Raw genomic sequence first — 26,446 nt, 5'->3', positions numbered from 1 at the left:
AAAGTTTCTTGTACGATACTTTGTGAGCCCACAGAATATATTCTTAGCTATTTAAAGTTGATGACATACAATAATACGACACCTACGAAACATTTCAAAAAATTCGAATTATTCATCTAGATTTTTTAGTGCTGTTGCTTTTAAAAAGCTCTACTACACTTGTTTTAAATTCCCATTACCACCTTTTATTTAAATTTATATGAATGAAATATATTTTTCGGTTGAGAAGCGATGCATTTCATAAGAAACTAGTGGTAACTCAGTTTTCGTGTACCAGCTGTTCGCCCAGAGGCATACGCAGTTTTGTTGCCAAACTACAAAACCGATAACAGTACCTCGCTCCCGGCAGGAAAATTAGTTACATATCATATGATATTATCATTGATACGAATAATAAATGAAAGGAATTTGAGAAAGCTTTAATACAGCATTCCCTTGAATGGAGTAGCCAATACTGAATTAATTTATTGAATTTTCCATGTTTCTGTTCAAACCAGCAATCTACTGCTACCCGTTGGCGTACCCATTGAGCGTCAACGTGCCAAGTTTATTGTGAAAATATACCGCGCTGATGGTTTACCTCGCATGAATTCTTCGCTTATGGCGAATGTGAAGAAAGCCTTTACTGGCGAATCAAAAGATTTGGTCAGCCCCTATGTGCAAGTCTCCTTCGCAGGGCTGATGGTAAGTTAGCGCACTTTATAACCTCAAAAGGCTCTGAAATAGTTTTTTTTTATCATACAAAGGGGAAAACCACAGTCAAGAAGAATGCGTATGCACCAGTTTGGAATGAACAATTGGTGTTTACCGAAATGTTTCCACCACTATGCCAGCGTATTAAGGTAAGTAACTTCAAAGTCAGAAACTTACTAAGAATTATAGAATAAATATAAGAATTCCCAGGCTGAAGTAGAAAATTGAGCGTAAGTTTTGACGCAATGTATGTTAATTGTAAATTAATGGTGTGAGAGAGCTAAAAAGAGAGTGACAATAATTCAGCTTTTGTAAGCAAAAATTAAAAATAAGGTTAGGTTATCGCAAACAAGGAATAAATTAGAAAAGATAGTAGTAAAAAAAATGTTATTTGATGTTTGAAGAAAATTATGTTAACAAAATTCTATAATTTATTTATTTATTTATATGAAATATAATTATAAATAATTACAATGGTGCTAAACAAAATTCTATAATTACGTTCCTTGAGCTGTCACATTAATTGAGTGTCAATCCTGCGATAGACGCCCCTTCTGTATTCTCTCAAGCAACATGTACCTAACTCTCTGTCTCTCTATCTTTCTCTCTCCCCTCTCTCTTAGATTCAACTGCGTGATGCTGATCCCATGAAACCTGCCATTATCGGCACCCATTACATTGATCTCAAACAAGTATCCAATGATGGCGATAGAGGCTTTCTTCCCACTTTCGGTCCCTCGTTCATACATCTCTATGGATCTACACGCGACTATACGCTACTCGATCAACACTCTAACCTAAACACTGGCTTGGGTGAAGGAGTCAGTTATCGCGCACGTCTACTAATCGCTATACGCACTGAAATTACCGACAACATCGAAATGACTACAGAGAAAAATGTTGAACTCGAACCGGCATACCCGATTTCGGAGTCCTCCTACTCACGCAATGAGGAATTTTTCCTTTTCGGTTCTATTATAGAAGCATCAATGTTGGATAAGAAAGTCAGCGATAAGACGGTGTTCTTTGAGTTGAGTATGGGTAATGCGGGTAACTCGCTAGACGGTCATAATGAAAGCTTCTCGACGGCCACAGAAGATGGTGAGGACGGCTGTGTGCTGGAAACGGTCGACACAACTTCATTCAGCAGCGTTACAAACGCTTGTAAGCCCATCAGCCACGATAAGTCACATTATTATCTGCCTTACTGGGACTACAAACCATGCATGGATGTGAGATGTACACTGCCAGATCTGAGGCGTCGTATGTACAATAGTAATATGCTATCGAAAATGTCAGAGAAACTGGTAGGTTTAAGCACATATACATATATCTAGGAATTGATTTGCACAACTCCATACCATTAATGTAAATATTCATTGTGCAGGAAGAGGGCTTGACGAAGACAAGTAAACTTATTGAGGAGGAAGACGTTAAGGCAGAGGTGCGTCTACGTGCCACTCTTGAGGACCTAGCATCAGCATGTACGCGCTATCTTAGTATAACGAAAGCGAATGCAGTTGGACCGGGCAGCGGCAAGACAAAGTTGGACAAAGAGCGCATTAAACTATGCCAAAGTGAAATAGTAAATACTGTTAATAGTCAATTTTTAAACACATACATATTTAACATATCATTCACATAGGAAAATCTTGGCAACTTGGCACGAAATCTGCGCGCTTTGGTAACGCGCAGTTCGCTCAAGGAACGCTTTAAAACCGCACAAACGTTCCAACAAAAACTGAAATTTCTTATCGACGATGTAAGTAGAGCAAACAGTTCTTCTTCTGCTAAGCATTTAAATACAATTTTTTACACCGTAGCCTCAACACTCGTTACCGGATATTTTTATATGGCTTATTGCCAATGGTAAGCGTTATGCCTATCATCGTATGTCCGCCCGCGAATTGATTTACTCTAACATGGAAGAAGAGTGTGGCGTGCACTGCGCTAAGATACAAACCATATTCTTAAGATTGCCTGGTAATCAATCGATAGGGCCAGCTAGCTGGTTTATACAAGCTAAACTATCTATTTATTTGTGGTTGGGCGTTGTCGGTCATAAGGGGCATTTCTTCGAGGGTCTGCCCATCGGTTATGATCTATCACATGAGCTGCGCAATGCGGAGAGACCAGGCGCAATGGCGCCTAATAACATACATTATCTTGAGAAATCTGTAAGCTCTGTGTAACATTTGTTCTCTTATTACTCACTCTCCTTTTATTTCGCAGACCTTTCAACTGCGCGCACACATTTATCAAGCGCGCTCGCTTATCGGCTCCGACGCTTCCGGTCTCAGTGACCCATATGCCACGGTCTATATTACTGAATTTGCTAAGACCACACAAGTTATCGAGGAAACATTGAGCCCTACTTGGGATGAGCTACTGGTCTTTGATGAAATTCTAGTCTTCGGCACAAAAGATGAAATCAAGAAAGATCCACCCACCATTATTATAGAGATTTATGATCAAGATAAAGTCGGAAAATCTGAGTTCATTGGACGCGCTATTGCGAAACCACGTGTAAAGCTACGCGATAATGCTTACACTACGCCCACGCTAGAATGGTTTGACATTGTGCGTGGACATGAGAATGCCGGTGAATTGTTGGCCGCTTTCGAGATGCTTGAAATTGGTTCCACCGATATGCCACGTCTCACCGAGCCCAAACAACTGCCAAGCAGTCAACAGGAGAAAATTAAAGAGAAAAATTCGTCACCACCACCGGGTACCATTTTTCCAGTGCCAAAAGAGGTGCGCCCGCACTTGGCGAAATTCAAATTAGAAGTGCTCTTCTGGGGCTTGCGCGATCTAAAGCGTGTGCACTTAATGTCGGTCGATAAACCACGCATCGATGTTGAATGCTCGGGAAAAATACTCAGCTCAAACATTATACAGAATGCAAAGAAAAATCCGAATTTCCCTAGCATGCTGAAATCAATAGAATTGGAGTTGCCACTCGAGGAAACCTATGCGCCTCCAATAACTATACGTTGTGTAGACTGTCGCTCGTTCGGTAGATATACTTTGGTGGGCACCCATCAGATCACTTCTATACATCGTTATATTTACAAACCACCACCGAAAGAGGACATCACCAAATACAAAACAATGGGTGGTCAGATTATACTATCCGCACCGTTGAATGAGGACAGCTTGAGTAATCTCGTCGATGGCTTCAATATGCAAGCGATGATAGCGGCCAATGCGCAACAAGCTAATATGAAGGACTTTTATGGTAATCGCCGTTCATCCTGTGATCAATTTACACTCTACGGTGCGGCATGTGTTACAAAGCTGTAAGAGAACTTATATTAGTTTAAGTAGTTTTTGCTTTTGCCTTTTCATGATTTCTAATGCACTTTTCTAGCGCCAAAAAGCAGGCATCGAAGAAGAAGGGTTCCCAAAATAGTAACCTTAATGAAATATTAAAGGATCAGGATCAAGACGACGAGCTTAGTCGCGATTGGTGGACCAAATATTTTTGGTCCTATGAAAGACTTATCGATTTAACAAAAACGGAAAAGTCACACACCTCCGAAAAATTTCTAACTCCACCGCCCAATACCACACCCACCAATGTGCAAAAATTTGGTATGAAGGGAGCTAAACTAGTGCAAAAATTGAGCCCAAAAGGTATGGCTGGCGTGACGCGCGGCAAGCATGATCCTAGCAGCGAAAAGGTGTCACCGAACCAGCAAACTAATAGGACGAGCATGAACTCTACGGCTGTATGTCAGGTAACTGAACAACTAAAGCTCCAGAACCACATAAATAAAACGTACTTATTTTACCCATTACATTTCTTACCTATTAGATATATCCCAACGAGCTGGAGGCCCAACCGGAATATAATAATTTTCGCGAGTGGCTGCACTCATTTCCACTCTATCGCGGCAAAAAGACTGGCGACTCCACCGAAGATGATAACCGTACAGTTGGCTTCTTTAAAGGTGCCATAAAAGTCTACAGACTTCCACCGCCAAAAGGCACTGAGTTGCCTGTACCCAACCTACCCGCCAATGATCCCCTTCACGTACTTGTACGTGTTTACATAATCAAAGGCACAGACTTGCATCCCATGGACTTGAATGGCAAAGCGGATCCATACGTTGTGCTGCAACTGGGTAATAAGAGAATATCCGATAAGGAGAACTACGTCAGCAAACAACTGAATCCGATATTCGGTAAGTGTTTCGAGGTGGAAGTAACATTCCCACAGGATTCAATGCTGACCGTGCAAATATTAGACTGGGATTTGGTGGGATCTGATGATCTAATCGGTGAGACGAGAATCGATTTAGAAAATCGCTATTATAGCAAACATCGCGCAACGTGTGGAATTGCTTTGAGATATGAAGTGTAAGTGGATAAGAGTGCAATGTTAAACAAATCATATATAATTTTTTCTGTGAGCCGTAAGCGCTGGCAGTTAGAGCTTCTTTTATTGTAAAATAATAATTCAGTGTTATTTTCTATATAGGTATTAAATAAAAAAATTGTTTCTGCTTATTTCCAACAGCTGTGGTTATAACCAATGGCGTGACCCTATGAAACCCACGCAAATACTCTCGAAACTGTGTAAAGAAAACAAATTGGATACGCCACATTATTTTCAAGACCGTGTGGCAATCGGCAAATATTGTATGACCTTCTCCGATGAGGAAGTAATAGCATGGAATGGCCCAACCACATGCAGAAATCGCGATGAACATCTGGCTTTGGCGGTGCTGCATAGGTGGAGTGAAATACCCAAAGTGGGTTGCAAGGTGAAAATTATAAAAAGAAAGCATTTTAATTTTTTGTATGTACTAAATGACACCAACTCTCTTCTTTGTAGATTGTTCCCGAATATATCGAATCACGTCCATTATATAATCCCGAAAAGCCTGGCATTGAGCAGGGTAAAATTGAAATGTGGGTCGATATGTTTCCTATGGATATGCCGCTACCAGGTCCACCAGTGGACATATCACCACGTAAGCCCAAAGAATATGAGTTGCGCGTGGTAATATGGAATACAGACGATGTGGTGCTGGAAGATGATGCCTTCTTCACGGGCGAAAAGATGTCTGACATTTATGTAAAAGGGTGAGAAACTTATTTAAGCGGGTTACGCTATTTAATAATGCATACATACTAGGTTGTTCAATAAATTTTTCGGTTCGACAAGAGAGAACGTTGCTACTAGCCTAATAATTTTTTTGGTTATGTTGGTACACTCCTCAAATGAACGTGCGTGATATTTCACTTCAATCTGTCAATTCATTCTCTGATTACAAATCACTTAGTACCCACGTGTCACAATATTTTCTACAATGCAAAAAATGAAGTATTGTGCAGTGATTGAATTTTTGTTTTGCAACGTTTAAAAGCAAAGGAAATTTATGAACGAATGTCGAAAGTGTATAAGGACTTTTCTCCATCAATTAGTACAGCAGAAAGATAGGTTGCTGAATTTAAACGTACTTGCACGACCTTCCAGTAACAGCAACAACACTAGAAATCGTAGAATTCGTATTGGAAAATCGCATCTAGGCACCTCATCCCTAGACATTTCATTGAGCAGTACAAGCAATATTTTGACTGAATTATCGGGTTTCAGAAACTGTGTGCATAATGGATGCCGCATTTGCTAACAATGGAACAAAAACACTGAAAGCTAAAGAGTGGTGTGAACTTCATTCTTCGACTCCAAAACGAATTCGTGTCTAGAAATCGTCCAAGAAGTTGCTGGCATCAGTTTTTTGGGATGGGAAAGAAATTGGTTTGTCGATTACTAGCAAACTGGTAAAACAATAAATTCTGAATATTATTTTAACCTTTTAGGCCAGCTAAAGGCAAAAATTCGTGAAAAAAGACCCAGTTTGCAAAAGAAACAAATTATTTTTCATCAGAGCAATGCACCATGTCACAAGAGTATTTTGGCAATGGCTAAAATCCATAAATTAAAGTTCATATTGTTGGAGCATCCACCAGATTTGGCTCCAAGCGACTTCCATTTTTTCCAGACCTAAAAAAATTCATACATGGAAAGCGTTTTTCATCAAGTGATAAGGTCAGAACAGCTGTGATGTATTTTGCAGCCCTTCCAGATTCTTACTTCAGGGATGGAATCCATAAACTCGGAATCTCGTTGGAACAAGTGTTCTGATGTTCAGGGAGACTAATATAATGTATTGCAAACCGCAAAATTCTGTTTTTTTTTCTTATGGAACTGAAAAACTCATTAAACAACCCAGTATATATCCGGCACTTAAATCCTTTGTTGGGTATTGGCCGAGCTCGCACTCCGATTTGTGGTTCGCATCTTGATGTTGTACTTGTTAGAAATTCTCAACAGGCCTGTGTAATAGTTAGTTCAAAGCCCTTCATATAAATTATAATCCAGCTGTTACCCATGAAAACCCGAATGTACCTATTAAGCCAACTCCCAATTGCTACATTGCAGCTAAAGCCCGAAGTTACTGAACTCAAGTTTTGGTTTAAATAAATGGTAAGCAGGCTCAACAAGCACTATCGTTAGCTGAAAGTGTCATTGCCATCGATAATTGTTGATCCCGAAATTTAGAGCCACTTTTATTTAAATTTCGGGTAGCCGACAGAAAATTAAAGGTAAAAAGGTTTAGAATATTATTTATTCAGTTCAAACAAAACTTAGCAAACAATTAATTGTTCAAGCGGAAACCAGGTCAATGTTTTTTTAAATCTTATTGGCCTAAGTTTAAGTTGAAGAATATCACTCGGGTGGATAATTTTGGTCTTATTTTTGAAGTTTGTCTTTAGACTAGAAACACTAATACGAATAGCAACGATCGGAAACTTAGCAAAAGTATTTTTTTTTTTAATTTATGTAGATTAGTGCCAACGTTCTTTCAATAAATTAATTTTTTTAATTTTTATTCAAAATCCTTCCTACATTTTTGCTTGAATAAGAAAAATTATAAATTATCCCTAGTTCTTAGATTTATCGGAGGCTTGCACTTCGACCTAATTGTCTTTTGTGTCCTCTACCCAACACAGTGCCTCATCCAAACCCAATTCCCTTATTAAATTTAAGACAGAGCTGGGTTGAACTGAGCGTCTGTGTCTTTCTTGTGGCTGCAAATGGCCAAGATGTCTCAACTTCCCCCGCGCTATAGCACTGCATTCAAGGAGAACTAGCATTGGAGTGTCCTGGGATTGGCCGCAGAAACGACAAGAGTCAGTGGATCATAGCCCGATCATGTGCAGATAACTGTGCAGTTTACAACGGTCTGCCTGAATACCCGTGAGCATTCTCAATTTATTTCTCGATATTTCGCCTGGCGTAGCCCCATAGTTTGGTGTCAGCTAACCTCCCTTAGGCTTATAAATTATCCCTGGATTCATATTAACTAATCTCGGGATCTTTAATACTTGACTAACACCAAGATCTCTTAATTACGGGATTCTGAGACCGACATTCCTAACTTGCCCATGACCATGCCATGCATGTTAGCCACCTCCAAATGAGCAATTGTAGCAGGGTTACAGCCGCATCCTATTTAGTTCACCAGATGCTCCACGACAGCAAGACCCAACCAAGCCATCAAACTGAGACAAATACTTAGCGCTTAGTTAAAAATATTTCTAGTGCACTGAAAGTCATAACACTTAAAGAGTACGCATATACATTCTGTCAAAAATGTATCGGGAGTTGTTCAGTAAAACGCAAAATAATTGCTTAATCATAAAAATTTATTCTGTCGCCTTCAAAATATGCTCCATTCGAAGCAATACACATATGCCAACGATTAGTCAGTCATCAAAGCACCTTTTAAACGCTTTTGAAGAGATCTTCTTCAGCTCCTTCAGCGAATTCTCATTAATGACCTCTATCGACTCAAAGCGGTTCATGTGGATAGCGCCATTCAGCCGCCTTTTTCCGATGAGATTTTTGAAGAAATTCAACTCTCTTGGAACAATCGAGCAGCCACGCGTCTCATGCCCATTTGATAGTGTAAAATGTTGCCAATGGATTTGTGAGACACGCTAAGGGTATGAGCTACTTCCCTCAAACTTAAATGATGATTTTCCAATACCATTTCCTTGACTTTGTCGATGTTTTTATCCGTTGAAAACGTTGATGGGCGACCAGATCGGGGCAAATCTTCCATGCCGTCTCGGCCCTCTGAAAAAGCCATATACCACTCGTAGACCCGTGTTTTTGATAAAGCACACTCGCCATAGGCTTTCTGCAACATTTTCAACGATTCGGCACACGAAATCTCGTTCAAACACACAAAATTTAAGACAAATTCTTTGTTCGATATTTGTATCTATTGAAAATCGCAGAGCACATCTGCGGTTGACTGATATAATTAAATGCCAAAAACAAACTAATTGACAAATCTCGCTCACACTCTGCGACACTATAGAGGATAGTTGTACCAACATTCCAGCAAAAAAAAAGTAGGCATACTGTATGTGTAAGGCGCACTTTTTAAATGAACCATTCCCGATATTTTTTTGACAGAATGTAAACACCTTTCTCATCTCTGCAACTAGCCTTCACTCTGCCTTAGCCAATACTTATAAATCTATTAATTAATATACATACATATAACTTTGAATCGTCAATTTTAATAACATACACAATTTTTAATTTTTTCTTGTCCAGCTGGCTCACAGGTCCGCAGGATATGCAATCTACAGATATACACTATCGTTCGCTCACCGGCGAAGGCAACTTCAATTGGCGTTTCATCTTCCCCTTCGAATACTTGGCGGCTGAGGAACGCATTGTGCTCTCAAGACGCGAATCACTATTCAGTTGGGATGAGACGGAGGTAAAAATACCAGCACGTTTGGAATTACAAGTATGGGATGCGGATCACTTCTCTGCTGATGACTTTCTTGGTACGTTACCGATACATGGATTATAATTTTTATAGACTTTTGCTATGATCAGTTATTTTTTCAACAGGTGCTATTTCTTTCAATCTGAATCGTTTTCCGCGTGGCGCCAAAACTTCTAAACTCTGCACGCTGGATATGCTCAAGTCAGATACGGCATTGCCCACGGTGAATATTTTCAAGCAGAAACGGGTGCGTGGTTGGTGGCCATTCTATGTGAAGAAACAGAATGAGGAAATGGAGCTAACCGGCAAGGTGGAAGCAGAGTTCCATTTGCTTACAAAGGAAGAAGCCGAACAGAACCCCGCGGGTTATGGGCGCAGTGAACCGGATCCGCTGGAGAAACCAAAGTGAGTCTAAATTTATATTATAAGTTAGTTTTCATAAATTTACAAATATTATTTCTTTTTCCATCTCTAAATTCTTTATAGCCGCCCCGACGCCTCGTTCATGTGGTTCCTAAATCCGCTCAAATCTATACGCTACATCGTCTGGCACAATTACAAATGGGCTATTCTCAAGGCACTGCTGTTGTGCGGTATTTGCTTGTTCTTAATACTCTTTGTTTATTCAGTGCCCGGATACTCAGTCAAACGTTTGTTGGGGGCCTAAGAAAGAAAATATATCCAAAGGAGTGCAGATTTCGGATCAAGCACTGACGACAGTAAGACTAGCTTTTGGCGTTCGAGTTTTAGCAGTCACACAATTTCCTATCAATTATCATAAGTAGGAAGATTTGAAAACTCTGATACACATACATATATTCGCCTATCAGCTTTTCTAAACAAATATTTTTCTTTCAAACATTAGGATACTGCTTTCCTGCGTTATAATAGTATAATTAGATTTGATTAGATTAAATTCCCAAGGAAACCCTGATAGTGTGGCCCCAAAAGACACATTTGACAATTAAGTAAAGCAGTCATCCATTCTGGTATTTACTATTAAAGACACAGTGCTGGGGCGGCGAAAAAGATAAGTACAGGAGGTTAGAAACAAAGTATATATTCGAACAGGGACTATCATGAATTAAGGATTCCAAATAGACGTGAGCTGATAATAAAATATCATGACGTTGCAAATATTCACGCTTGATAACTCTTGTGGCATGCGTGAGAGCTATGACGTCTGAGTCTTAGCCTCGCAAAAATTTAGCAGCTGATGAGTGCTGAGTTGATTTGACTTCATTATACTCCAAGAAGCTGCTAGAAAAGGATATCCAAGTTATGTTGAGCCACCCCACATGGATTCCCAATGAAAAGTGTGCGATTAAGAACACCAGAACTCACAATAGATGTGGCTTTGTTAGTCTCATGTCTCTTTGCACGGAGAGAACATTTCAAGAATGCTCTAGCAATCTCGTGTGCTCTGTATTTTTCTGCGATATTCATGTGAGTTGGAACCCACCTTAACTGGATAGCGAAAACTTCACATGACCTAAAGAGAAACTAGAGCCTTAATTGCCGCTTGGCTATCAAAATAAATGTGTACCCCCCTTTATAGGATATTACACTAGTCAGCAAGCAGTCGACTACATCTTTAATAGCAGCTGCCTCGGCAGTTATCTGTAGTGATTCCAATTTAGGGAATGAATAAAGTCCAAAACGTTCCATCCAATTTTGCATCATTTATGAACGGACTCACCGAATTTGCTTCCAAACGTTACATATCGTCCAATGATCCCTTGAGGAAACATAGGTAGAGATCCATTAGATCCGACGTCTATGCACACTGGTCAATTTAAGTTGGAATGAATTCAAAACTACGGAATATATGAAGTGTTTAACGTTAGAGTGAAAAAACTCTTTTAAATTTCCACAATTTCACATAAATACATATAACATGTTATTTACATTTTTTTAGTTCGCATATTTCATTCTCATTTAACAATCTATTTTCACGCTTCAGTCAAACTGCTTCATTTTTGAATTTCGTCGAAAAGTGTAATAATTTGGTGAAAAAATAAAATGAGGATATTTCAAAGGGAGTGAAATTTCGAATTAAAGTAACTACGACAGCTTTGCCTTGAAGGTATTGGGATTTGAAAAAAAAATTCATTTCAGAAATTTTTGCCCCTACAATACATATTGATTATGTTATGATTTGCTTAATTTTATTTAATTTTTAAGAACGTTTCTTAGTTTAATTTAAGCCTTTTGTTTTTGCTCAACAAAAAAAAATTTTAATTTATTAAAATTTTAAGAGTTATTTTTTAGTTTAATTTAAGCAGATTGCTTTGGCTAACAACAATTTTGGAAAATTTTTTTTTGAAGTGCCATACAATATTTTTTAAGGGATTTTATTATTATTATTTTATCTATATATATTCATTTTTTTTTTTCACCGTTATAAATCATTGATTTTTGCTGAAAAAAAAAATTGCTCCTAATTTTCGATTTTTTATTAACAATATTGTTAAACTTTTGATGTTTTTTATGGTGAATAATAACATTGCGCTACCATCAGTTTAGCTTGTATTTTTAAAATGACTTAGTAGACATTGTAGACCTCGTAGATTACAACACAAACTACTTATAAAATATCCCCTGTACCCCCAAAACCTCTAAAAAACAAGATTCTGAAACGGTTTTATAAAGAGGAGTTTATTTGAATTCTTTCAAGTCTATTGATGTTACATAAGATTTTGCAATGCTGTAATTGAATTGGCTTTAAAAGCAAAATTTCGAGTCGAATCCAACACCTATGTAGGTCAGAAATTTCACCTATGCTGGTTAACCGAGAGGCACCTAAATGGTAGGAAGTAGGATAATAGAACGAGATGCACAGAAAGAGATTTGAAAAGACTTCTTTTAAATATAGTTTATTTTTACGACACCAAGCAAAATGTTATCAATATCTGATTGCAGATTGGTTGAGTCTGCGTGGGTATGGGAATAAGTGTCCGGCCTTTCTTAGCCAAAGTGACGAATTATTGAAAGAATTAAATAATACATGATATTATGTGAAGTATGTGCCATTGGAAGCTACAACTTTACTCCATTTTTCAGATTCGGATTCCTCTGACGAAAACTTCGAGTTCTTTTGACTTGATTCATTCATTAAGTTAGTTTGCGATGCTCTCGTAAGAAGTGAACCGCTTTACAATAAGGGCTGACTGCATTGATCGGAACAGATGGTAATCCAAAGGTACAATGCCTGGCGAATACCCGCCGGTGGATCGATGAGATGGTGCATTATCATGCAATAAGCGCCAACTTCTTCCTTCGCGGTATTCAGGGCGAATTCGACAAATGCGATGCAACAAACGCTTCAAAACGCCAAGATGGAATACTGCATTGACGGTTTGGCCTTTTGGCATGAACTTCTTGTGGACAATTCTTTTGGAATCGTAAAAACAAATGAGCATCGACTTGATTTTTAACTTCTCCAAACACGATTTTTTGGGAGGTGGCTCGTCTGGGGCCACCCATTCGGCACTTTGACACTTAGTTTCAAGTTCATGCTGGAAACACCACGTTTCATCAGCAGTTACTATGTTGCAAAGGAAGTTCTCGTATTTTCTCGCCTCTTTATTGAGGTCTTTCGAATGTTGAATTCTGTGAAATTTTTGTTCTTCAGTTAACTTGTACGGAATGAAACGTGCACAGAGCTTTCGTAAGCACAAATGATCAATTAAATCGATATTTTGGAGATGTTCAACTCCGATTCCATGAATTTCAACGATGATTTCGGTTCATTTTTCATAAATTTACGAACAATTTGGATAGAGTTTTCGGTGATTACTGATTTTGAGAGGCCCGTATGTTCATTGTCATTCATGTCCTCACAACCATATCTGAAACGTGTAATCGCCGCCATTCACTTTTTTCATCAATTCAAATGTTTCGGTAATTGTTTTTCCGATTTATAAAACAAAATTTGATATTAGCTCTTTGTTCGAAACTCATTTTTCTACCGATGACACAAACATACTGACGCTTTAGACGCAATATCTTCGCTTCCACAGAACCGAATGTCACCAAGCTTTCACTGGAAGTCAGCTAGAGATGTAACTTCCAACGCACAAACTCATTAAAAAACGCATGTTGCCATCAAAAACATTTTTAAGATGCTAGTCTTGTTTATTTTGGTCTTCGCCTTGGCAGGCAAAACAAAAAAGAAAAAGAAAAAATACTCAAAGAAGAACCTGCGCGCTTAGTAAAGTACCGGATATTATATTAAAGTATATTATATTGTACAAGGTGCGCAAAATTATACACCCTAAAATAGAATTTATAATTTTTGCAAGTAGCGACGTACATCAGTAAGACACTTGTGAAGCAGGCAGGCAGAAAGAGACAAGGATTGTAAAAAGTTATTCAGAAACAAAATTGGATGTTTAATTTGTATATTGAAACAAAATTTACCTAACAAGAAAATAGAAATCTAGTATCAGAACTCCAGTTAGGCGTACTTCGGGAATTTTATTTTCCATGTTTTTTTTTAGTTGAGTACCCCAAATCACAATTATACCAAATATGTAGTTGAACATTTTTGAAATCTTTTCAAAGCTTACTTCATTCAGTTGTTGGTCAGAACTATAAATTATAAAACAAAATTCATTTACTTTGATAAACTATAGGTATTTCAACTGGCTCACTGCTTTTAAATGCAGGATTTGACGAATAGCAAAGATATTCTAAAAGTCGGCAGCGGAGTTGAAGTTTTGGCATTTTACCATTTTACTGTTAGGCTGTTACTGACTCTTTGAATTCTTTTACTATAGGCTATTATGTTTTGAAAAAGTGTTAGACACTTTGGCAATGGCAAAGTGTACCTGATTTTGCTTGTAGTGCGCAATCATATCAGTAAAAGTAGTTAGGAAAAATTGAAGAAAAACAAATACGAATGTACGAATGTACGAATGCACGAAAGTAATTGATGAAATGATACCTAGCAACTAACCAATTCAGGGTATACGAAATGCTTGAAGTAACGAAACGAAAGTGCAAAGAGCTAAATTGTTAGCGTGTAAGCCATAGCAGAGAAAGGCACATATACAATACATACATATATATAATATATTTTGTGAAGCATTTGTAGGTAGAAAAGTAAAGTGCATGGAGAAAATACACACACACATGTGTGCGTAATAATGCAAAAAACAAAAAAAAAACAAAATAATAATCAAATCACTTAAGTTAAAAACTAAAATCAAATCCAAACTGAAACTTCGCGTGTTGTATTTACGAATTTTACAGGAAACTTGCAACAATGTACTCTAAAACAATCAATATTTACAAATACACACATACATACGTACTTATATATGCATGCACTTGCGCTCATTTTACTAAGTATTTTAATAATGAAATAAAATCAATTAATTCATGTAACGATAAAAATCTTATTGTACAAAATTAAATCAGAAAAGCATTAAAAATTCAAACTAAAAAATTGCTAATAAAATCTACATACACACATACACACATATATACACATGTACCTAATAATTTCGTGTGTATGCAATCAATGTGTTGCATTTACAAAATTTTCTCAATTTTACTTGTTATATTTATTGACAAAAAGAAAAAAATATATTACCTTCAATATTGTTAATACATTTACAATTTACCATTTAATAGTGTATTTGACATGATAGGAATTTCTTGAGAATTATGCACTCGGAATATTTTTGCTCAATTCCATCACTTATTCGTCAATAAGGACACATTAATATTTCCAATACTAATTTAATTAGTTATGAATAAAAATGTAAAATAAAAAAATATAAATAAAAATGCGTTCATGTCGATTTTGTAATGTTTTTTTATTTATAAATTATTTTCAACTATTTTTTCAATTTTCATATATAACACATACATACATATAAGCGAGTATGTGAAAAGGTCATGGCATAAATTAGCATACAAAGAATTCTTGCATACATAATGTCTTGTAAAGCAAAAATACATACGTACTAAAAAATGTATTAAAAATTAATTAATACTTACTATAAAACTTATGCATCTATATTTGGTGACAAACTTACATACTATGTCTTTACAATTTTACAATTAAAACTTTTGTGAATACACTTTACAGAGTCAATAATACTATACAGATGCAAATACGCATTGACTACCCCTGCTGGGAAAATCTTTACTAGTATGCGTAAAATATATTTTTGGTTCACAACTAGTACGACTGCACCGATTGCTGCGAACCACTTTGCCACTCATGTCGCGTATAGCGGTGATCTGCCTATGGCGTGTGATTAAGTCGAAGTCGAAAGTAAGAGAAAACAATTGCGTCGACTGCAGCGTCGTCTGATCAAGGCGAAGTGAGTACTGAAGGTGGCGCTATTAAACAACAATACAAAAGAAACGAATAAAAGCATGAGACATTGCGTGTTTGTGAAAAGTTAGTGTATGGCTTGGTAGTATTTGTAAGATTTAAACAAATCAAACTAATGCAAACGAAGTACCGCGTCCTAAATGGTTAAAGCACAAATGAATGTAAAGCCTCCAAATGCAGTTTTTTGCTCTTTAATGTGGAAGACGCCGTGGCTAGAAAGTATATATGCGTGCGTATAATTTCTTGTGTTTTGTTGTTTCCATGCTTTCGTCTACTCTTCCTCTTCACAAACAAGTAATTTCCCTTCCTTTTGTTTGTTCATTGATGAACTACGATACGGCGAATTCGGAAGGCGCAATCTTCTTCTCTATCATTTTTGTCGTATTTTATGGCATCGGCTTTTGATTCAATGAAGGTAAATTCATCGTTCTGGTTCCGAACTTTACTGACATGTCGCCCTGCTGCCTGTTGTTGCGCTTCTTTCACAATTCGGAATGGGAGTGCAATTGAGGACTGCTCTAAACTGTTTTGAGTTAATAACTCAACTTAAACTTTAGTTCCGTACGTTATTAACAAAATGGCCCTACTGAACTTTTTTTTAATTATTTCGCTTCACAAAATACTTGAATTATGAGCTTTGGTGCTAAAAATTGTAAAATTTATTAAAAATAGTTTAAAAGAAGAAATCAACAAAAATAAAATATTTGTAAAACACTTAACCTTCAAATACGAATGAATTTTCATTATTGTTGGCTTCGCTAGCAATGACAACTTAGTCACTCTGGCTGCACGAAAAGTGCAGAAGTATTGAAATAACGATGAACCGAAAATACTATGCTCGTATTTTCACACATTTTATTTGGAGAAAATTTAAAAGTGAAGTGTGCTTAATAGGGATTTTGTTCATTCAATGGTGTTCACCGTTTTGTCAGATTGGCTTCAGTTTTCGAGGCAACGATATTTGAAAATGTGCCTTGGGCTACTTAAGGCTCATTGAGAATCAACTTTACATCATATGCTAAAATTATTCGATCTTGGAAGATGAAGCTATATTTAAAAACAGTTCTATGCAAAATTTTAGCAGACCAGCCTTAAAACTAAGAGAGTTATCTACGAAAAAGTTAAAATTTAAGTAAATTTGTTAAACAAAAAATTAAAAAATGTAATAAAAGACACATTACAATACATTGCAATTTTTTCCGTCGTACATCTATGCGTGTACATACATTAAGACTTAAATGGTTTTTGTTTCAAAATTTTGGTGCCTTCGGTTCGCCACTTCTCTGCTCGCTATGTTTGGGTTCTGCTTGCTTGACAAAAAATTTGTATGTGAAAGCAATAACAAAGATTCGCCACTATCGAGTGTGGTTATATCTCATGAAACTAGTATAACTCACTTCTTTCAATACTGTCAAATATCTCTTTTCTGATATTAGGCAAGATTCATTAGACCACGGGAAACTTTTGTTGCTTCAAATTCTCTATTGACGGGGACGTATTCAAACACCTCTCCATTATTAATATAGTTTTTGATGTATATTAGAATTAACCAAACATTGAGAACGAGACCACAAAGAGTGTTGACCGAGCACGAATATTACAAGTAATGAGTTGAAGCAACAACTAACTAACGCCACTTGCTAACGCTTGGCGAATCGAAGAGGTCTTTTATGATGTAAGGTTGTTTCAAAATGAGCTCGCAGAAATCCCAAAGGAAATTTTTAACTACCGTTATCGCGATAATTGGAGCCAATCTAAAAAAATCCGCCATTAAATTTTGAAAGCCTTGATTAAATGAAATTATCTTTCAAAACCTTTGCTCAGGGTTTTACTTTCCAAATGTAATGATCTTTTTTGAGAATAAATGAGAGAGGAAGCAAGACGAAAAGAAGCAATACTACGATTTCTCGCTATCACAGAGTAGCGATAATACTAACTACAGCGTTTGATTGAAAAGTAATGAGCCTTCCCGCGCGGAGCGTCTGCCAAGCGATCAGCCGAATCGGCTGATTGGGGAAAATGATCGCGCGTGAAAGCTGTTTTAAAAGTGTGTTAGGATTTTGCAGTGGCGAAAATGCAGCGATCGTTGGAGCAACGTTACTCTATCAAATTTTGCGAAAAGCTAAACAAAACGAGTACCGAAACCATTGGGCTACTCAAGGAGGCTTAAGGGGACCAATCTCTGTCCAGTGCCCAGGTAAAACGGTGGCACAAGTCGTTCAAGGAAGGCCGGTAGGACGTCGATCTGGAAGGCCTTCGACGACGCAAACAGACGAAGGTGTGAACCGGTTTCGGGAATTTTTGAACATTGACCGTCGTGCTAGTCTACGTGAGATCAGTGAAGAGTTAAATTTAACTTATAACAATGTGCGGGAAATCGTGACCGGAAAACTTGAAATGCGCAAAGTGTGTGCCAAATTGTTTCCAAAGACCTGTCCCCTCCGGACTTCTTCTTGTTCCCGCACCTGAAAAGAAAGCTGAAGGGAAGGCGGTTCGACTCCATCGAGGCGATCCAAAAAACTATGAAAACCGAATTGACCGCGATTCCGGCGGATGAGTTTAAAAAATGTTTCCTGCAGTGGAAGGGCCGCTACCAGCGGTGTATTGACACTCAAGGGTCCTATTTTGAAGAATATTAGTTGTATAAGCCAAAAGGTTTAATAAAACTGCTTAAAAAAATAAGGCTCATTACTTTTCAATCAAACCCTGTATTAACGCAGAATCGTTAACGTTTGGTTGGTACACAGTTGGATTCAAGCTGTAAGATGAAAGTACTCGAGATCTAATATTCGGGCCAAGATTTCAGAAAGTCAACGTGCGCTTACTCAATAAAATTCCAGACTGATGTTTTTGCAATCGGTAGTAGCGTCGGCAAAAACAATATCTTCGAAAAAAAAAAATAAACTGAGAGTACATTTCATGTTAGAAAGTCAGACTGCTCTAAAAACATTGGACTCAAATAAAATGACATAGAGGTTTGTATACGATTAGAAAATTCGTATGAAACAATCGGTGATCATTACAAGGTAAAATAGTGGTGGGTTGCAGAGTATGAAAGGTTTGAAGCGTAGAGAAATGCTGACGGCTTTGTAAAATGTAAAGCCCAACGTCATAAATCTACAAGGTCCAAAGTCCGTTTGCGGAATATCTATTGCAGAATATGGGCAGAGTCTCAGTAATAGGGAAATAGGCAACCAACTTCTCTGGTTGACTGCTTCTCAGATAGTATCGGAGCGATTAATAGAACTTAACCGGGACAATCTAAGAAATCTTATTGATTATCTGACGTACACTACAGGTAAAATGGAATGGAATTGGAATAGAATTGTGGATGGCTGGAAATTTTTTTTTTACCAAGCACTAAGAGAATATTGTCCACTGCACTTGAGTCAACATTTAACTCTCTGCTGAAACAGATTAGGTTGGCTAAGCCAATGCTAGAACATATTTAACGTAATTATCCACGTATTATAAATCATTGATTTATATACCTTGAAAAGCCACTATCAACTTGATCTAAAATACGAAGCAGAACGTCCTCGCATCAGGCTTGTGGAATACTTCAGCATTTCTAGAGCACGACATTTTCCAAAGTGTTCATCTCTTAGCCCAAGGTTGCGAGTGGTCTTCGTAAGGATCAACACATAAGATGTATTTAGGATACAGGCAGAGTAATAATAATATTGCCCAGAATCGAGCTCAAAGCCTCCTGAATGGTACATAAATGATAAGCATATCTTACAAACTATTACAAAAGCAACAATAGAGCTTATAAATTATAATTTTGCTTCTTATAAACTTACTTTATAAATTTTAACCCTCTTTCGGAACTATTGAAAAAGGGGGTTTAGATTATCACCGTATAAAATGTCTGGCTAAGTGGCAAAGAGAAGGAACGCGAACCAATCGTGATTCAAAATCCATTAGAAGAGCACCAGCTTCATACTCTACAAACACCATCTATGTACATATATTAGTTCTCGGTATGGCTTAAATTTTCTCCACACGCTAGGGAGTCTCTTGATTTTCAAACTTATACTACTAAGTATGTACAATACATATGTACATATATATATAAGTATGTGTCTATAAAATCGCATATTACACTACTGATACTATAAATCCACAATTTAGCGATATTAGCTACGGTTAGCATTAAGTTCCCAACTCATAAATGTGTCGACTGGGCTTGTCGTTTCATCATTAAACGACCCTTATTTGGGTAAAAACTACGTTTCGGCAAATTAAAAGCTTTCGGTGTAGCTCTTATCACATAATCAGGCAGTAGACACGCAATCACTGTGACTATAGTGAAAAGCCACATTGGAATAGAACATAGTATCTTATTGTAGGCCCAATAGATGTCGGTGTCGTAGTCCCTGTAAATAAAAAGGAAAAGTTTTAATTACGTTGTCTATGATTTTTGCAGCAATTGATTATTCAGAATGTAATATGGAATCGTTGTATAATTCTATGGTTTCATTAATATTAACTGATGCCTCGAAGACAATGCTACAAACTCTTTGAGAAAGAGAGAGAGAAAGAGAGAGAAAGAAAGGAAATAGAGGTGTTCCGGCGTTCAAAGCTATCTGGCATTCCCAAATTGAGAAAGGAGCCGCCTGCGTCACTCTTACCTATACACTCGTTGAGTGAGGAGCGCAGACCTTATTGGGATTCTCACAAACGAAGTACAGGGTTGTTCAATAGGTGCGCTTCAACTTTTTTCCAATAGGGAGGGCGAACGACGCAATATTTTTTATTTTTCGCTTGTCATTTGTAAACTTCATTAGTATACATTTCATCATGGAACGCTACACACTTGAGCAACGATTGCAAATCGTGCAAATTTTTTATGAAAATAATCGTTCTGTTGCTGCTACTTTAAGAGCATTACGGCCGTTTTACGGTCCATTTAACAAGCCGTCCCGTTTTGGGGTTCTGTGAAGTCATTGGTCTACAGTAACAAGCCGGCGACGATTTGTGAGCTCAGAGCCAATATTGAACGCGAAATTGCTGAAATTTTGGCCGATTTATGCAAAAGAGTGGTCGAAAATTGGGTTCAACGATTGGACTTCGTAAAACGTGCACGCGGTGGTCATGCAAAAGAAATCGAATTTCATACTTAAATGTATATGTTCAAACTCGATAATAAAAAAAAAATTAGTTAAAAAAGTCAAACCGTTTGTGTTTTATTCAAAAAAGTTCAAAAGTTGAAGCGCTCTTACTGAAAACCCCTGTATTTTGGGCATTATCGCAAATTTTTCTGCAAATTCTGTTTATTTGTTAGCATGAGTATAATAAGAAATAAACGGGAAAAATTTTGAATAAAAATTTATAATCTTTCGATTTATTAGATAATCAAAATTTTCAAAAATTACAGAAACCAAAATGTTTCTCCTAAATTTTTCAACGAAACAAAAATCGTTTTATTTAAATTTTTTTCTAGGAATTTTTTTTAATGTTTTTCTAAAACAAAAATATTTTTAAAGTATCTTCTACCTCGAAAAATAAACGAAATATTAAAATATTAAAAAAGAACCGTAAATATTTGACTTTAAACTATCTAGATACCAAAATTTCCAACAATGAATAAATCTCAAAATTACAATATAAAAAAAAAATTTTTATTTTATTCCCTTTTATACTCAAGTCCACATTTACCATTTTCAGAAAAATTTAAACACAATTTACTTGAACAACTTGACGTAGAATCGCTCAGAAAAAAGTGGTTTGTATACGAAAAAATGTAAAAATGCTCTACAATCATATCAGCTCCAGAGCTGATTATGATTAAATGTCGCTATCATCATCACCGTCATATTGGCATTACAGTCCGGGGTGGACCATTGTCTCCTCTACAATACGCCTCCATTTATCTCTACTTTCCGCTGTCGCTCTACATTATGTTGTGGGATTCTCATCTTTTGTATATCATCGTCTACGACTTGCAATCATCTTCGCCGCGGTAGGTCTCTCTTTTTCGAGCCGTCTGGCTTCGCTTCAATAACTTTTTTGGTTGTTCTTTCGCTGCTCATTCTGAGGACATGTCCATACCAATGTAATCTTTGCGGTTTTATACCGTAACGTAAACCGTCAGTAAATTCACGTCACCAGTTTTAAGGATCCAGGTCATGTGCGGTTTTTGTTCCTTTGGTATTATGACCTTCGCGAACAGATTATTTTTTTTCTTTTTTCAAAGTAAATTTCCATAACTTAGAAGCGTTGGTATGGCGTTAAACGATTCATGTTGATTTACCTAACTCTACTGCACAGAAATGTTAACATATTTTGAAATTCTCAGATGTCAAACTATAGTTATCGATATCGATAGTTCTCACACAGCTAAAAACACATCCGATATAAATCATAGTCAATTATTTGGTCGCCATCATCGACGACTCTAGACGTCAAAGCTACTAAAATGTTAAAAGTCGTTCGCTAATAGTGTTTTTTCTTGTTGAATATTTATACTCTATCATTTGCCCTTAATGAAATATTTCCTAGTGGCCACATTAGGACTCCTTCACTATTGAATGTTTGTATAATCTGAACCTACTAATGACACTTATTTCCAAATACTCGTGAGTACCAGATTTTAATAAAAATTTGTTCTTAATATAAAACTCTTACTTACAGATTGATTACGTTATAGATTACAGTAGTTATCACAAACGATAGTATGGAACCCACAATCGTTGCTATATACCAATAGCTCAGGTACTTGGACTCTAACACCAATTTCAAGTTGACCACAATAACAACGATCTCAATAAGCAGCGTACCAAAGCAAGAGAACTCCGCCGGTTGACCCACATTCAAAAGAACATTGTTTCTGGAAAACACATATTCGGCGAAGAAGAAAGCGATCAGCGTGTGATAGACGGCAAAAAAGGTCCAACCAAGGAAGTACTTCCAGTGTAGACCTTTGTTGTTCGTATTCTTTTTATAAAGCTCCGGTTGCCTAGGAGAGGGAAAAATTATTAAAAAATTGAAAGAACTCAAAAAATTTTACTAATTACTGCATCAGTGTTTCTTCGCTGTATTCCTTCTCAGTAAGAGATATAAATAAAATCGGCAACGAGGTGTAGATCACATTGTATAGCGTCAGGAACAGAGAATCATACACCGATCCCGAAGAGAACAGTGAATAGAATTGAAAGAGGAACATAATACCCATAAAAAAGATATTCTTATAGAAGAAGTAGAGCACCAAAAAGGACAAACGCGTTGTATGGTAATGTCCATGCACCAATATCAAACGCTTCAGCATACAAAATTTGGCAAAAGCAAAATCTGCACAACGCGCCGCCTGACGTCCCTCTTTCCCCATTATACCAAGGCCCACATGTGCCTCTTGAATCATTGACACATCGTTTGCACCATCACCAACTGCAGCAGTTGTGTAACCAGCCTTTGAGGTCCTAACTAATGAAACTACTTCACTTTTTTGCAATGGACTCAATCGGCAACAAAGCACAGCCGTACATTTGATCGCTACATCGCGAAATACTTCTGGCGTTTCACTAAGCGCTATGCTTAAACTCGTACCATCGATTAGTAGCGCACATGGTGCACCAATGCCGAAGATAATCTCGCGATCCAGTGCATTTAAATGTAGCAGCATATCTTCTTTCGAACGGCAATCGATAATAAAGTACTTAATGGCGTCGGCTGGTATGTGTCCACAAGAGAGCGCGATGTTGAGTGCCGTCTCAACCTTATCGCCAGTCAGTACCCAAACTTTAATGTCTGCTTTTTGCAGAGAGATCAGCGTATCGGCAACATCGTCCTGCAATGCATCTTCGACGGCGGTGGAGCCAAGTAGCTCGAGATCTGAAAAGATATGAATTAATAGTTTAAAGCAGCAATTTTAAAGGTTTATTTATTACACTGTACAACAAAATTAAATGTTTTCGGAACAACAAAGTTCGGACGACGGATTATGGTAAAAGATGCCAAGGGATAATAGCTGATATACATTGACAAGCTAAGCTTCAACACGTTTCGAAAAAAACCTAAACACTGGATGCAAAACAAAAATTAAAGCAGATGGAGAATATTTTGATGGAATACCCTGAATGTCTGGAATTCGCCAGAGCGATTCACTTATCCGTCCGTCCTTTTCAATGTTGTGATCGACAAGGTAATAAATGAGGTCAAGCAATGAGAGATTTAACGAATGCAACTCTCAAGCATCCCCTTAATATACTATGAGAACGACGCTATTTTAATTGCCAGAAGATGGCTGGTATAAACTGAAGATCGAGGTATAGACTGAAAAGACAAACCGCTTAGTCATATCAAAAAATCCAATAAGGTGCAACCTTGAAATAGATCGAACTGTTATTGTACAAGTGATAAAGTTTAAAGACCTTAGGGAGAAGATCTCCAGTGACTGCAACATTATTAAGTAAGTTCGAGAAAGATGTACTCAAGGGAGCAAGGTATTACGATGCCTTAGAGACATAATATGGAGGAATAAGTGCTTAAGAACGGAAGGTAAAATCCGAATATACAGAGGCACGAACTGAGAATGCAAAAACAAATGCAGTGCACAACAGAAATGAAAACTTTACGATCCATCGCAGCAAAAAGTCGTCCAAATTGCGTAAGAAATGAAGCAATGAGGAAGGAAACGAAAGTTACTGACATTGTTAAACGTGTACGAACTAGAAGATGACCTTGGAATGACCACATAACAAACACCCAGTGATCGGATAATAAGGATTTCCAAGCGGAAGAAGTGCACCGGAAAGACCTCTAAAACGATGGAAGGAGAGCTAATCAAATGTCAAATATTTATTTTATTATATTGAAGCTATGATTTTAATGAATTTTATATTTACACGTGTAAATGTTTACACGTGGAATGTAATTTATATTATGTATGTATAGGCATATATATAATTGGCGCTACACCTTTTTTGGGTGTTTGGCCGAAGAGGGACCTACAGATTCAAGCCGACTCCGAACGGCAGATATTTTTATGAGGAGCTTTTTCATGACAGAAATACATACACTGTGGAGGTTTGCCATTGCCTACCGAGGGGCGACCGCTATTAATAATTTATATTGCGTGAAGAGAAACAGGCAAGAAGCCTATAATAAAAGACGAAGAAGAAGAAGACAACGGTTTTTAGCTCACATCAACATTTTTTATGGGGGATCAAAGTTTACGCCTTTTTAAGATGAAAGTATATGTCAAATCACAATAGCCTTATGTGGAATACTACGGGGATGATTTTCATGGAACACATTAATCCGCCATCTCAGCAAAAATCAGTGCAAAATACTCGCCTAACGAAGCCTTAGCATTCACAATCGAACGAAATCTCGCTACGCACATTTATAAGCGGATATGCGCTCATTACCACTGGTTCGCTGTGCGAATTTGAATATAACGCGCAAAGTTATGGAGATCCCTTTATGATTCAGGGATTACTGAGCATTGGCATTGTTAAAAAATATATTTTATCCTCAAAGTTAAAAAAAATTGGGAATTAAAAAAAAACGAAATTTTCAGCATTAGTCTCAAAATTTTTTTTTTTTTCAGAAATTTTACTGTCTACATCTTTTTATACTTAAGTCTTCAAATATACCAGTTTTTGGGAAAATTTATGACAATGTCCAAAGTACTTAGATCACTTGAGATGGAATGGCTCAGGTATATAATGCCTTAAAATTTAATAAAAAGCTTTTTCATAAAACTTCGGCCCATATCTCTGTGCACATATACCAAGAATGAGTTCAAGGCTTAGGGAATGTGCACGCCGTTGTAAAAATCATTTTATTTATTTATTTATTATTTTACTTACTGCGCTCGATGTTAGCATAGGTTTGCTCCAACAATTCTTTTCGATTTTCCAACGAACTGTTTGCCTCATTCACTCCAGCAATGAACTGTTTGTACTCCTCATCGCCAACACGCCGCCGTGCTACTGCCAACGTGCGTAAACCCTGTCTTGCGAAATCGCTTATATGCGCATCAGTACGTGACACAATGTTCGATTGATTATTGGCACATAACGGAAATACATAACTCTCCGCACCTTTCGTGTAAATCCATTTTGTACCGCTCTCATCCTTAACAATCACACTCATACGCTTGCGATCCGAAGTGAATTCCAACACATGTAAGCGACTAAAATGCATTTCGTTCACTTTGCCAACGGAAAACGGACGTGAATAGTCCATGTGCGGCGGTACAATGCGAATTCGCAAGACTTCATCATCATCGCCCATATAAACTAGACCCAAGTTGGCGCAAGCCTCAACGAGTGCCTTTTCATCTGGGCTCGATGCTTGGTATTCGAGCATGCTGCGTGAAATATTGTGAAGAAAAAGCAATTCAAAAGATGTTACAAATAGAAAAAACTGTTAAGTAGTTACTAAACTTACTGCACAACCTGTTCAATCTCGTTCTTACGACGCTGCGATTCAGCGCGTATCAGAAGCGTGGGCTGCCGTTGAAAGTTAGGCGCTGCGTAGGATTCACGCGATATGTTGCTGGCTGTGCGTAAAACAACTCCGCCTTGTTGCACTAGAATTGTTTAATGGCATTATTTCAGCGGCTTCA

General features: G+C 37.3%; 2 protein-coding genes across 2 annotated transcripts in view; one reads left to right on the top strand and one right to left on the bottom strand.

Moving 5' to 3' along the window:
• LOC129239460 (otoferlin-like) overlaps positions 1 to 10,432 on the top strand; it is a 196,337-nt gene extending 185,905 nt beyond the window's left edge. The window contains exons 12-25 of the mRNA XM_054874961.1: positions 498 to 684; positions 747 to 842; positions 1,317 to 2,000; positions 2,081 to 2,278; positions 2,339 to 2,455; positions 2,517 to 2,870; positions 2,926 to 3,995; positions 4,067 to 4,436; positions 4,514 to 5,058; positions 5,219 to 5,465; positions 5,537 to 5,787; positions 9,338 to 9,576; positions 9,644 to 9,923; positions 10,005 to 10,432. Coding sequence (XP_054730936.1) covers positions 498 to 684; positions 747 to 842; positions 1,317 to 2,000; positions 2,081 to 2,278; positions 2,339 to 2,455; positions 2,517 to 2,870; positions 2,926 to 3,995; positions 4,067 to 4,436; positions 4,514 to 5,058; positions 5,219 to 5,465; positions 5,537 to 5,787; positions 9,338 to 9,576; positions 9,644 to 9,923; positions 10,005 to 10,185 — 4,819 coding nt within the window. The 3' untranslated portion in view covers positions 10,186 to 10,432. The remainder of the gene's footprint in view (positions 1 to 497; positions 685 to 746; positions 843 to 1,316; positions 2,001 to 2,080; positions 2,279 to 2,338; positions 2,456 to 2,516; positions 2,871 to 2,925; positions 3,996 to 4,066; positions 4,437 to 4,513; positions 5,059 to 5,218; positions 5,466 to 5,536; positions 5,788 to 9,337; positions 9,577 to 9,643; positions 9,924 to 10,004) is intronic.
• Positions 10,433 to 19,962: 9,530 nt separating this feature from the next.
• The window catches only part of LOC129239408 (phospholipid-transporting ATPase IF), a 52,756-nt gene continuing 46,272 nt past the window's right edge, over positions 19,963 to 26,446 (bottom strand). The window contains exons 7-11 of the mRNA XM_054874875.1: positions 26,269 to 26,410; positions 25,686 to 26,188; positions 22,890 to 23,703; positions 22,505 to 22,831; positions 19,963 to 20,249 (exon numbers count right to left, since the gene is read on the bottom strand). Of these exons, the coding sequence (XP_054730850.1) occupies positions 20,039 to 20,249; positions 22,505 to 22,831; positions 22,890 to 23,703; positions 25,686 to 26,188; positions 26,269 to 26,410 (1,997 nt within the window). The 3' untranslated portion in view covers positions 19,963 to 20,038. The remainder of the gene's footprint in view (positions 20,250 to 22,504; positions 22,832 to 22,889; positions 23,704 to 25,685; positions 26,189 to 26,268; positions 26,411 to 26,446) is intronic.

This window comes from Anastrepha obliqua, chromosome 2 (assembly GCF_027943255.1).
Source record: "Anastrepha obliqua isolate idAnaObli1 chromosome 2, idAnaObli1_1.0, whole genome shotgun sequence".
Classification (NCBI taxonomy): Eukaryota; Metazoa; Arthropoda; class Insecta; order Diptera; family Tephritidae; genus Anastrepha; species Anastrepha obliqua.
Note: the sequence above shows the minus strand (reverse complement) of the source record. Positions and strands in the feature narration are given on the sequence as shown.